Source organism: Meleagris gallopavo, chromosome 4 (assembly GCF_905368555.1).
Source record: "Meleagris gallopavo chromosome 4, MGAL_WU_HG_1.1, whole genome shotgun sequence".
Taxonomy (NCBI): Eukaryota; Metazoa; Chordata; class Aves; order Galliformes; family Phasianidae; genus Meleagris; species Meleagris gallopavo.
This window is the reverse complement of record NC_139407.1, coordinates 43,516,972-43,531,213: the sequence shown is the minus strand read 5'-3', so window position 1 is coordinate 43,531,213 and position 14,242 is coordinate 43,516,972. Positions and strand designations below refer to the sequence as shown.

The following is a 14,242-nucleotide window of genomic DNA, read 5'->3' as shown; positions in this document are numbered from 1 at the left end:
CTCAGTGTATTATCATCATAATGATAGTAGCAAATTCATTCCTTATGTAATGCACAGTTTTTTTTGCAAGATGTGAAAACAGCGTAAATATTGCTGTTATTAAGGAAGCTAATTTTGCTTAGAACTGCATATTGTTTAATGAAGTTAATTTTGCTCATAATCTTTATCCTGTAGTATACCAATCTAGGCATTTATGTACAGAAGCAACTAAAAATCTTTAAGCATAGCAGAAAAAATCAACATTACTGCTTTCAGTTAGGACTGCTTAAATGATTGTGAAGCTGAGATCCTCTCTTTCATGTTGAATAAAAGGAATTTAATGAGGTTGATCATATTGCGCATAAAACCATTATCAGGAAAATCGACATTTTCAAATCAATGGCTAATTAATGTGCAGAAGCACTGATAGGATTTATAGAACTGAAACGCATGTGTTATTTTATTGTTAGTTATTCAGTAGCCTATTCAATAGCCAGTTTGCCTAAAGGAAAAATAGATTTATAAGTAAAGCTGTAGTGTTCTGCGAAGATGCTTCTGTCCTAGATTTAAGTTAACTCTTCATAATATTTTTGAAACAACTGCATACAAAAAAAAACAATGTTGTATTTAAAATATAACACCTGTAATCTTTGAATAACTGTCCCAAGAATTAGTACATTTTCCCCCTAAAAATTAAGCTTACACACAGTTTAATTACCTTTTCTAAAAAAAAAAAAAAAAAAAAAAAAAGGGATGTGGGGGGGGTAGTGTCTTTTCTCTTTGGCTAGATTTGGCATTTCAGTATCTCATGTAAGTGTCCAATTTCTAAAGAATGATATTTTTGAAGGGAAAGTGTAGTGTACTGCTGCAGCTTGAAGCTGCCTCAAAAGCTAAACATGAATAATACAGCATTACACAAAAAGAAAAATAAGATTAATAACAAATAAGGGAGCAGTGGTGGATGACATGCTCCTGTTTTGGAGAAGAGCAATGGAAGCTGATCATCAGAGCAGGCCATTGCAGATCTGCACATCTGAAACCATAAGAGATTGTGTATCCTATTGTGTTAAAATAACCTATACCCACGTATACCTTCCTATACACGATTAAAATTTCTAAATGTAGCCAAATGAATGAAGTCAGAATGAGCCCAGGCTAAGAGTAAAATCTATATGATTTATCTTGCAAGTGTTTTGAATGACTGTGCTACTGTGCAACTGTGATGAAAAGGTAGCTTCTTTCATCACAAAAGTTAGCATCACCTTTGGGACTCTTTGAGAGTGAATGTAAAATCAGTTTGGTGATCATGTTCTCTACCAGGCTAAGGATTACTGTCTGTCCATTGCTGAAGTGATGTAGTTTGGTCATTGTCTAGAAGGTATTAAGGAAGATGTTTTTCCTTCCTTTTAAACACCAGAGATGTTCCAAATTTTGGATGAATAATGCTAGCCAAATCTCAAAACTCTTTGGTTTTATATCTGTATATTAAGAACCTGAATGTGGGGAAATTACCCTTTTTGTCTCAGAAAATAAGTTATTTTTCCGTGTGCAGAGGAGAAGACATTGTCTCATCGGTCACATAACAGTTACAGGTGTATGAAAGCATGTGGAAACAATACCAACCTAAAGTGCTGCATACAAAAGAATCCTTTGGACTTCTAATGTTTGGATGAAACCTGTGTGTAAAAATGAACCTTTCAGTCAAAGTAGCTGATCTTTTTCATTAAAATCCAAACATAATGCATGTTTTATAGCTGTTCTGTAGCAAAAGTTACTTACTATCTTAGTACTTAGATCTTTAGTACTAGTGGAATGAGAAGCATTTTTCTTTCCTGCAGGAGATACGTACATGATGTGATGCATCAGCTTAAGGAAGGGTCCAATGGAAAAAATATATATACTGAATGATTTTTCTTAGCTTGTCAATTTTATGAAGCTTAAATATTCAAGCAGTGCTTGGCTTCTTTGTACCTGATACACATCATATTGTTGCATTTAATGTTTTCTCTTTACAAATTTTTTCTTGATTTGCTTATAATTTTTTCATTTATTGCTTATAATTATTTCATTAAAATATTTTAAAAAATATTTTAAATACATACATTTAAAAGTTAGGAATTACAATTCTGCAGTATTGATTTATTCTGTGTCCAAAACAGATTAACTTGCGGATATTTCTGAAAAGGTAACAAACAGCAAGTTTGTCATCTTTGAGACACGGATTGATTTGGTGATCATCTGAGTGAAACATTTCCCGTACTGTTTTCTGGTGGTTGTGCTTAGGAAAGAGGAGCCTGAAATGACTAGTAATAGAGAGAAGCTTGTGTAGCCAGTGATTTTTTTTTTTTTTCTTTGGGCATTGACCAGACTATTGTGTTTTTAAAAATTTTGGAAATTGCATTGCACTGAAAGGTGCAGTATTTATTCCCATGAGATGAAGTTGCATATGTATCTATAAATAGGTGTGTGAGTGTAAAAGTATATAAATGTATTTTTATGTAATTAATAAAACTATGTAATGATGTTTTGCAGGTGTGGCACATGCTTTTTAAAGACTTGTTACATTTTGAGTGACTAGGCTGAATTATATAAGAAATGATTATTTGTATCTTTTAGAGCAAGCTTGTAGCTACTGCAGAAAGCCTGCTGCAGAATGATTTCCAAGTCTTTTTTTTTTTTTTTTTTTTTTTTTGGTATTTATTTCAGAATTGTAATAGGTAAGCTATAATTCAGTGTGTATTTTGTGTGTCTTTAGGTGCTGAACTTAATTTAATGTGTGTTTCATGAAGGATTCTTAAATTTAACTGTCTTCTGCTGTTGACTTACAATGTGCAGTAGGAAATGACAAAGTATACAAAGGAACAGAGGCCGCGTATTTTTATCATCGTTTATCCTATCAGTGAGAGACATCTAAGAGGTTTTTTTTTTTTATGTGGAAAAGAAGGGAAATCTATTAGTCTCACTGCTCAAGATAATATCAGAGTACTGTTTTCAAGTAGCCAGTCAAACAGGAAAGCAGTTAAAACTAAAAACTAAAAAAAAAAAAAAGTTGGTCAAGGAGATGTTACTAAAAAGAAAAAGACAGGATCTCTCCATCTGCCTCTGTGTTCTGCTGGTTGATCGAGAGCAAAAGAGCAAATAGCGAGAAAATCATTGCCATGTGTCTTAGCTGTACTGAGAGAGAATTATCTTTTGAACTCTTGTTCAGAAAAGGAACAGGGGGCATGGAAGGAGTCACTGAAAGTTCTACGTACATTTGTTTTTCTAGTACAATTTAGTATCTTGATAGAATCATAGAATAGCTTTGATTGGAAGGGACATAAAAGATCATCTACTTCCAACCCCCTGCCATGGGCAGGATTGCCACCCATTAGATAAGGCTGCCCAGAGCCTTGTCTAACCTAGCCTTGAATGCCTCCAGAGATGGGGCATCCATGGGTTTACTGGGTAACCTGTTCCAGTGCCTTACCGCCTTCTGAGTAGTATCTTAACTCTTAGTATCTAATCTAAATCTCTGTTCTTTTAGTTTAAAACAATTTCCCCTTGCTCTATCACTAGAAGTATGGGTGAATTCTGTTTTCTAGGATACTCCTTATTTTTGAGAGAGAATCCTTAGTCTTGTTGTTTAATGCTTTCCACTTCTCAGATTCTGTAAAATATGATCTTGGTGTATCCTTTTATCTGCAGAATATTGGACCTATTGGAATGCTGTATATAGAACAGCATGGATTTAAACTAGCTGCCTGTTATTACTAATATTTAGATGTCATAGCGCAATTTTTAACTACTATTCATACCGTATCATTTTGTGCTGTGTGGGGAATATTCTGGACATAGTGGTAGGTTCTGTCATGCTTTTCTGAAACTGAGTCACTGTAAATAAAAACATAGAAGCAAATAAACATTCTGAATTTGTTATCTTTATACTAAGTAGCAGTAGTAGCAGTAGTTAAAGTATGTCTTTAGCGTCTTCCTCTCTTCTTTTAGTGAAAGCTATTCCAAATAACATACAAGAGTTATTTTGGAGTTAAATCACTGTATTGATCACAGTTTACTTAAGCAGATGGGTAAGAACTGGTAGGTCACCTGCTAGTCCATTCTTTGGCAATTGTACATTCTTTAATGTTTTTTTTACAGTCCATAGTGTGCCAAAAATGATGTTTCTACTGCTTTCTTTGGCAAATAATTCCACACTCTATTTTATTCCTTCAAGAACATTCCCTTTGTGCTTTCCATACTATAACGCTTGGGCTAATTGAGTAAAATTAATAAAATTTAATGTAACTCGAACTATACAAATGTCATTATCTGCCATAGACATCTACATAATGAATCTTCCTAAATAAAACTTTTAATATCTAATGAGTGTAATACAGCAGTACTTAATGAATGTAATGTAAGAAATTTTGTAGAGTGTTTGCTTAGCATCTTTCTTTTCAGTGTGTTGAATATTCCAGGAAAACCTAGTAGAAAAAATTCATTTTGATCTGTTAACTATTTTCTAAAAGCTTGATAGTATTACTACTGGCATTGCTAGTTTCTAAATTGCTACCTATTATTACAAAATTAAGAGGTGACTAGCAGCAATATCATTTAAATCTTCCCTAACAAAAATCCGGTCAAACTTAACAAGAACAGAGCTAACGTTATTCTGATGAGTTCATCCCAAGTGTGCTCTTGCTGTATGTCTATAGAGTATTTTATGTAATTTATAATGATAATAATTTCATACTGGAATAATTTCATACAATAATTTTATACAATTGATGTTACTTAATGTAAACAAATGATAGAGTTGTTATTAACTAATGGTTGGGGTAGACAAGTAGATAAATGGTGATGGAGTTTGATATTAACTGATGTAAATTGGAGGTTGAATTTTTGACGTTCAAGGGTTTACATTAATATTGCATTTAAAAAGGAATAACAAACACTTCAAAAATTATTAATGCAATTTGTTGCATCAGCAGTGTATCTCTTGGAAGTGATACAGAGGATGTAGTTTTTGTAATTTAATATAGTAATTGTAGGATGTTCTTCAGTAGTAATTCCATAACTTTGAATTCTTACCACTCCTAGTTGCAGTCTCCCCCTTCCACACTAAGAGCTGCTATGAGGGTGAACTGCAGAATGCTTTGCTGTCTTCAGTGCTTTGTTATAGAACATTTGTATGCTCTTACAGAAAATTTAAGAAGACTTTTTGCAAAATATTACCTTTTGAAGGTGTATTCTACTAATCATATATTTTTCAAAATTGTTTAACATAAAGATGCAAAAATACATGGAGATCACAAGGGGAACAAGAGGCTTTTGTCAAACAGTAGGGGCATAACTGGAGTATCCAGATTTCCCAGAAATAGTTTCTTCACAAGTGAAAAGTAGACTAAGAAGAATGCTAGCATGAAGATGAAGTGATTTTTATCTTATTCTTATAATGAAAATGGTCCTGCTTTAATATAGCAGGTTCTACGGAACAATGCCCTACAGATACTACTTGATTTTACAGCATTCCTTTGATGTTGTCTGACTGCCCTCTTCAGGATGACAGTGAACATGTTAGTCTGCTTAATGTTGATATGTGGCTCTAGAAGCAACCAATCCAACACATAATCCATTATCATTATTGCAAATTTAACCTGTTGAATAACCTGTTTTAAGTTGAAAGTTGTATTCAGTCAGTAAGCGTGAAAGTTGAGTTGTGTTTTGTAAGATTTATTTTTTAAGGGGTGGAGGTTTTTTTTCATGATACATTTTATACAACAAAAATTTATTCCTAAATACAAGACAATTCCACTGGAGTAGTGTGCAATATATATCGTGCCTAAGGCTGGTCTCAGTTAAGAACAAATGGGAGTGAGAGGTAGTTTTTTACAATACCTATAGTTTTCTTCCTTTTCACTCTCAAAAAATGATATTTTAGTGTTCAGTGCAGAGTTTCTGTCTTGAAGCTACAGTTTTTAATTAAAAGGTATTCTTTGCCATCATAGATGTGGAAAATACTGCTATAGAATAGCATTTTGAGAAAAGCTGCAGAATACCTTTTATACTGCTTTTGCATCTAACCGTATGCAAATAAAAGTTGCCAACTATTGGAGTGTTGGTTTGAGGTTTACAACAGATGCAATTAATATGATTAATCACTAAAATGGAAGTAGTTACTGACGGAGATGTAAAGATGAAAGTATTGCAGGGATCCTTCCAGGTTGTTTTCCTTTGCTTTTTATTGAATTATTTGATATGGATTTATCCTGTGGAAGAATTTGTTTTATATTTCTGTCTGTTGTTTTGTGGCTCTTCTCTGTGGGTAAGGATTCCCAGTGTTTCTTTTACTTTCTTCTCAGTGCAGACATGACCAGGTTTAAAACAAATGAAGCAACCAAACCAAAACAGAAACAACCAGAGCTATGAGAAAAGCCAATAGAAGCCTTTCTTACAAATACAAGTAGTAATAAAAATGACTTTGTAGTGATGATGGAAAGCATTATGTAATGCTGTTACATTGTGGAAAACTATCTTTTATCACTTCCAAAACATTTTATAGAAATAATCTTGAGCATTTTTCTGTTACTTACAAACCTCCTGTCACTTTAATTGCTTCCCCAATGTTTAACAGTTTTTTTTTTTTTGGCATATTGAATAGAGATTTTTTTTCAAAGCTTTTTCTATGCATTTGCTGTTTTTGAAAGAATACTGTAGTCACATTTCTTCATGATTTTTCCAGTAGTTTCAGCATTCCCATATCCTCTTCCTCAAATAAATCCTGGTATTGCACTTGAGGACTATGTAAGTGTCTCCATGCATAGACGTGCTTGCAGATTTCGGTGATGCTTGCCACTAAGGCCACTCCTGAGGTTTTTGTGTTTTCTGAGGCTTTTAAATGTGAAAAAGATCTGAAATGTTTCTGCTTTTAGTTAAAACATTTGTAATTTTAGAGAAGGCAAGTATGAACCAGAGGTGTATAATGAGCTGAGACTTCTTTTAAAATTGATAACATGGATGTTGAGAGTGATATTGCAACAGGAATTAACTGCTGCAGCTGGATAGAGTGTCTCTTTTGCCAGTGAACGTCACATGGATGTATGCTTGTTTCTTTTAGGCAAGCTAATGAAGAATATCAAGTTCTGGCTAATTCGTGGCGCTATTCGTCTGCTTTTTCAAACAAGCTGTTTTTCACAATAGTGGATTATGATGAAGGAGCAGATGTTTTTCAACAGGTAAATGCTGCATATTGTAAAACTTTCTTAATATTATTTACTAATGAATGGACACTAGAAAACAATTATTTTCTTAGATACACACGTCTGTATGCACTTCATGTGTAAATTCATTCTAGTTACAAATAACAGATGCTGAAATTTCTGTGACTCTAACAAGGGCTGCTTATGCAAGTAGCTACTTTTGGTATTTTCCAAGTGTGGTTCATAATGTTTATTTATAAATTAATGATATATTTATGCAAAATTTCATCAGCCCATTGGGGTAAATGTAATACAAAAAACATTTGTATTTAAAAATTTCCTTTAGGGGAAAAAAGTATTTTAAGACTTTTGGTTCACTTTATATGAGAAAATATTCTTCAAATTTAGAACTCTTTGACTGGAAGTTCTTCAGGCAAAATAAAATAGACTTTTGGTTTTCTGTATTGACTGTAAAGAGTGAGGAATCAGTTCCTCACTCACTTAAATTGAGTAGTCAAGAAAAAACACATTCCTGGAAAATGTTGCTAATTTCTGCACTGATATTCTGTTTGATATTTATCTGTTGACTGAGGCCAAAAGTGGAGATTAAGAAGAGTACCAAGTTTTGAAGCTCTCTATTTTGAATAAAATTTTCAGGGAAAATCTCTAACATTTAATTTTCAAAAATTTAATATTTTTGAAAGTTTAATTACTGTATTTCCTAAATATTTTTGCTTCCAATAGACATTTTGGAATATGTTCTGTTAAGTATGTTTGTCAATGGTTTACATTTTGCTTTATTAATTTTGAAATAACCTTTAAAAATTTAATTTTACATTATCCTTTATAGATACAATAATAAAAAATGTACTGTTTAATCTTGCCGTAAGTCACTGGTGCGTATCAGAATGGTCTGGTCCAACTTTTTACTTATGTAGAAGAGAGCAGCTAGAGTTTATTTCAGATTACGTGCATTTAAAATCACATAAAAGTTATGCCAAATTAGATAAAATGTGTAAGTTTTACGTCTGCTTCTGAGAAATTCAGTGTTAAGCACGAGACACCAATTACCAATGACTTTTAACATGAATTTTGGAATACTTCTGACCTTGTGCATATGTATGCAAAGCAGTACTGCTATAGTGATGCCGGAGGGAGGGGGGGGGAAGGGGGGAAAGAGGGGGGGGAAGGGCAAATCAACAACAAAAAAACTCTGTTTTGCTTTTTGACTTTTCCCATTTGTAGAGAAATGACAAAGCATCTGCAAACCAGCTTTCCCTAGGCCCTATATAATGATGTCAGAAGGTTTCTGTCTCTCTCTAGTTTCTAAATCTTAGCAAATATTGTGTTAAACTATTTCACAACAGCTCTTTTATCCTTTCTAAGGATATTTTTATTTAGATATTAGTTCACTAAGGAAGTGGGCTGTTTTTTACTTAGATGAAAAATCTTTAAATATCAGGTAATTTCTAATGATAGAATCAGTTCTGTACTTGATTCGATAATGTTTTGGTAATGTGATAGAAGTCATTTTGCAGGAATGAAACAAACAAGTTAACATAAGAAATAAGCATCTTTAGGTATGAAGTTACTAACTTTTTTGCTGTTTTTCCTGGTTTTATAGCTTAATATGAACTCTGCTCCGACTTTCATGCATTTTCCTCCAAAAGGTAAACCCAAGAGAGCTGACACATTTGACCTGCAGAGAATCGGATTTGCGGCTGAACAGCTAGCAAAATGGATAGCTGACAGAACAGATGTTCATGTAAGTTAACAATTTTAAAAGTTGGAGCCAAATGTATGTACCTTGGTAGTTTGAGACAGGCAGATGATAAATGTCTTCTCTCCTTAATACCCGTTTTTCTCTTGAACATGGAATCTTGACAGCATTAAAAAAAAATATATATATATATATATATAAAAGGAAAAAAGTAGTAGTCATGGTAGCTGCAGTTTGAAGATTGTTCTTCTTTGTAAATTATATGTGGTCTTTTCCAGATGAAGTGGTGATATTGTGATAATTAGTTCTTAGTAAGTAGTATGTGCTTGCAATAAAAAATACAAAGTAAATAAATCCAAAGCAGCTGCTCCTAATTCAGACACAACATGCGTATCTGTTTAAAATTATAATTATTACAATACATTATATATATGCATTTTTATATGTCAGCTTAATTTTCTTAAGAGTTAAGAATGGAAATATTGTGTATTTAAGTTTTCAGATTAGTAGCAAATCATTAGTGGTTAAAAACTGTTTTCCTATTACCAAAGCTAGTACTGTTTCATCGTATTCATGGATACATTCAGTGATTGGTCTTTGTTAACACCAGACTTCAGTTGCTCATTGTTTGTCTGTAATGAAGGTATTCTCTGTGTGTGAATTTCTTTGTGATCTGTATGTTTGCACTTATCTTTTTCAGATTAGAGTGTTCAGGCCTCCAAATTACTCTGGTACAATTGCTCTGGCTCTTCTAGTATCACTTGTTGGTGGATTGTTATATCTACGAAGAAATAATTTAGAATTCATCTACAACAAAACTGGCTGGGCCATGGCAGCTCTGGTATGCACTTTTTCCATATGTATATGCTTTGAATTAGTTTCCTGTTTTAACGTGTTTTGTTACTTGCATAGCAAAGTAAGATCTGTCAGTACATACATCAGGGTAGTACTAACAGATGAAGATTCGCAACCTTAATCTTGAAGCTAACTTGTCAGCAGTGATTATCAGAAAATTAATGTTTTTCTACAGTTGTTAGCTGCAGATTATTGTTTGAACTTCAGGAGAAAAATATGTCTAATAGAAAGTGTTACTGATGTTTGTTATCATTCAACATGCTCTTTGTAAAAGCAGTAGTGTTACGGTAAGCTCAATGTGGATATTGATATCAGAGTATTGCGTTAGAGTAATGAAAGGTTAAGAAAATAAACAAAAATTTTATAGGTGTGTAAGAAAATGAAACAAAAACACAAAAACAGGAAGATGGAATTCTTGCATGATGGATTCACTAGTACTGTCCTTAACAATTCACTGTTAACCTGTATGAGAGATTTTACAGTGCTAACTATGAGGGAATTTTAAATCTAGCCAATGAATTGTTACAGAAAGTCAACTAAACCAAGGTCATAAATAAAGAACTAAGTTTGAATGTGCATTGAGCATAAACTGAAACAAAGTTCCAAATGAAAATGAGAAAATTATTAGGTTGAGAGTGACTGAGTACTGGAACAAGCTACTCAGGTTGAAGAGTCTCCTCTGGAGATATTCAAAACCTACCTGGACACTTTTCTGTGCAACCTACTGAAGAGAACCTGCTTCAGCAGGGAGGTTGAACTGGATGATCTTCAGAGGTCCCTCCCTACTCCAAAGATTCTGTGGTTGGTGGTTTGTTCTCCTGTGATTCAACAGTACAAGACAAAACACTACCTTCTTATGACACTCAGCTGATGAGCTCACTGACAACTTTTATTACATCAGTTCAAGGAAGAAGTTACCTAGTACTTGGTAGGTTGTAATTCATTTTGATCTCTAAATGATTAACAAGATCTTGAAGTGGGGTCACTGTTCAGAACTCTTTAATGTTTGGCTTTTGAATGCCACTGTTAAATAGTTGTTACTGATAATGCTGTTCACTCACATGCTATTATAGCATTTATTTCTTGCACACATGGGTACATAGTATACATTCTTTTGTTTAAATGCCGAGTTAGTCTACCCCATACACTAAGCAAGGATTGAAATCCAAGATTTCAAATCAACTGCCTGAAGGACTGAATTTAAGTTTCCTTTCAATTTAGAGAACCAAGGGCAGAATGTGTTCTTTGTTCCAGAATGTCATTTGGAATATGCTGAGCTGTAGCACAGAGTTTTCACAATTCCCTTCCAAAATAAATAAGTTAGTTCCATGTATTTGTCTAGATTACTGGTATTTATCAATGATAAAATCTGGAAAGTATCAGAAAACTTGTTTGATAAGGATATGTAGCAACTATTGGAATCTTACTTGAATATTTTGAGGTCACCTGTGTTAAACAATAATGAACACAATAAAATAGATATTTGTGTCAAAAATCAAATAAAAATATGTAATCAATAGAATTTCCTGTGTTTACTGTGTTTAACCATGCACTGTGTCTGTGGACACAGCAATTCTATTCCAATTTCATGCCTCAGTGTTTCCTACCAGAAGCTTTATATTGGGAAGGGGGAGTGGGAGGAGTTGTTTTCCATCTAGCAGAGGTTAAAACTCAGTTCTTCAAATGAAGAGTAATTCTATTACAATCTGCATCAAATAAATAGTTGAATACATAATTAACTTAAGAACTAAATTAAGGAAGTAAGTGTATCATTTTTTTTCTCAAAATATTTGCTGTTATCCCTAGGAGCTGCTTGACATTTTACATCTGTACGTAACTGTAAACTACAGCATAGGAACATTCTAATTACAGTGAACCAAGCTCCTTTGGAGAGAGTCACTGCCTAAATGTGATCAGACATTTAAAAAAAACCAACACAGTATTTGTGCCTTTCACTACTCATCATCCTACTGATTGCATTAATAGGTAATAGTAGAGTTTAAAGGGATAAAAATGGCATCAATGTGATTTTTTTTTTTTTTTTTTTTGCTGTTTCAATACTACTTCTGGTACAATCTGTTTTAAAGATGAACAGCACTTGAAAGGATATTTTAGAAAAACATCTTATCTCAAAGTAAATAAGAAGATAGCAATTAACCATGACTTCAGCTATTTTTTTTTTAAAAAACATGTTTATTACTCTCTTCCCTTCACAATGTTGTCAAAGCCCTATGGTGAAAAGTGATGTTTGAGCAAAGTTTATCCAGTTACTGTGAGTCCCTTCAGTTTTAATCAAATCTATATGGACATACAAGTTAATGCTGAAATTTCTTTTGGTGGAGTCAGCAGGGAGTCTAAATTTCAGGCTTTGCACAGATGACCTCAGATCCTCTGTATGTTCTGTGAAATGACTAGAATGAGTCAGGATTCATAGAAATGAAAATGGACAGCCATTAATATATTGATTCAAAGATATGTGATTGCAGTTGTCTCATGTTGGTACTTTTTTTCTACCACTGGAATGTACTTTGTTTACTAAAACTTTTTTAAATGTTTTTTTGTTGTTGCTCTTTTGAAGAGCTTTAAATCTCGTAAATATTGGATAATTGCTTTTATTTGTTTTTAATGAAAAATTGACAGTGCATTTCTTCCTAAAAAATAGAAGAAAATTCACTCTATAAAGCGCTTCTATAAGCAGAAGAAAAAAGTACCTGAAGTGTTGACTAGATTTATATTTGATACAACCGTCAACAGCAATGAGTTGTCTTAGAAATAATATTTTCAGCAGTATTTTAATTGCAAATAATTGGAATGCCATTTTTAATGGCACATGTAATGGTTTTGATAGGCTCAGAATCGAGAGAACTTTCAACTCATGCATTGATTCCAGCTCCAGTTAACAGAAGACTCAAATTAGTTTTGTCCTCAGCATTAAATAGAACAGTAGCAGTGCAATTAGCTGTTTTCATTGCCTTGTGGAATCACCACAGACTCAGTAGCACCTTGTATGCCTTAGGCATTTTTACTTGCAACATTACCCAGAAGACTTCTAGAATGGCAAATGCTGGTGGTTGAGTACCTAATATTAAAAAAGATATCTTTTGGAATCACACCCCAAATTTATCCCCTATATTATTTTAGACTTTAATTCAATTCTTACTAATCATCCATGGATATTTTTCATTCTATGTGTAGTGCAAAAATGAGGAGGGATTTAGACTTCAGTCCTTAGATATTTGCAGAGTCATTCATTTTATACTGATAACAAAAAGCAATTCGGGTTCTTGTCAAGACTCTTCATTTCTTAAGCAGGGAGTAAAAGGTCAGATGGTGTAAGCTGAGCAAATTTCTAACATTTTAGATAAGGAATTGCTACATTTGAGACAACGGTTCTAGTGCTGAGAAAATATTTGTTCAATTGACTAGAATGTAGCAATGGGAGAGCTTTTCAAAACAGTTTATTTACCAGATTGTCACCATGCTTTTCTGTATGTAGTTTTCAGTTTCATTTTCGATGTGTATTTCAGTTTTGCCTATGGTGTCTGAGAGGGCAAAGTCTGTGTCAGATTCCAAGATACCTGCCTAGGAATTGATTCTTCTGGACAAAGAATGTCAAATCACTTGAATGAGAAGATGAAGCATGTATTTACTGTTGTCTTAACAGTTAGTGATTATGAGAGATATGATCTGTGCCAATACACTGCACAGTGCTTATATTGTATAGTACATTCATCATCAGTTACAGCTCCAAAAAAACTTGAAGGCTGCTATTAACTTCCTTACCTCCTCCTGGAAAGGAGGATAGATAAGCAATTTGTTTTATTCCAGGATACAGAAGGAAAAAATCAGACTCCTATACAGGGGAACTCCAAAAAAAAAAACCAGCGACTAATGCAAGCTATTAAAGTATTTTTTTTTTCCCCATACTTAGAGGCTTTAGAGATGCACATCACATTTAAAGATACAGAAATGCCTTCTCTTTGCTTGTGTACTGTAGTTCCTGTCCTTGAAATGTCTGTGCCTTGCTAGAGATTCTAAGTGATGGACTGCTCTTTAGAAATCGAGTACAAATCCTGCAACCTTTATTGAGTGCAAAAGCAAATTTAAACTGGGTAGAAGGGATTAAATTTCTTTAGAACAGTGGTTGTGAGTTGGATAAAATGTGCAAATCTAAAGTAATTATAGAAACTGGGTACAGAACTGGCTGCCTGGGTCTCCTCATTTTTGAAATTGGGCTTCTATTTTACTACATTTATAAACGAATCTAGAATTTTCTTATTTTTTAATGTATTATAAAATTATTGCCATGTTTTGGGATCTAAGCTTGTACAGAGATTTAATCAGCTGCTTTGCGTTGTATCTGCCAGTAGGAAGTTTTATTTTGAAATGGCCTTTTAAGCCTCTAATAATTTTATTAAATAAACTGGCAGATCGCGTTAAGCAATGCTTATACCTCTGAAGATGTAACACATTACACCTAAATCATTTGACAAAATTTTGACGGTTTGAG

General features: G+C 33.4%; 1 protein-coding gene across 1 annotated transcript in view; it reads left to right on the top strand.

Annotated features, from left to right (window-relative positions):
- Nucleotides 1-14,242, top strand: part of TUSC3 (tumor suppressor candidate 3) — a 108,273-nt gene that overhangs the window by 38,738 nt on the left and 55,293 nt on the right. The window contains exons 3-5 of the mRNA XM_085223083.1: nucleotides 7,076-7,193; nucleotides 8,782-8,922; nucleotides 9,578-9,718. Coding sequence (XP_085079209.1) covers nucleotides 7,076-7,193; nucleotides 8,782-8,922; nucleotides 9,578-9,718 — 400 coding nt within the window. The remainder of the gene's footprint in view (nucleotides 1-7,075; nucleotides 7,194-8,781; nucleotides 8,923-9,577; nucleotides 9,719-14,242) is intronic.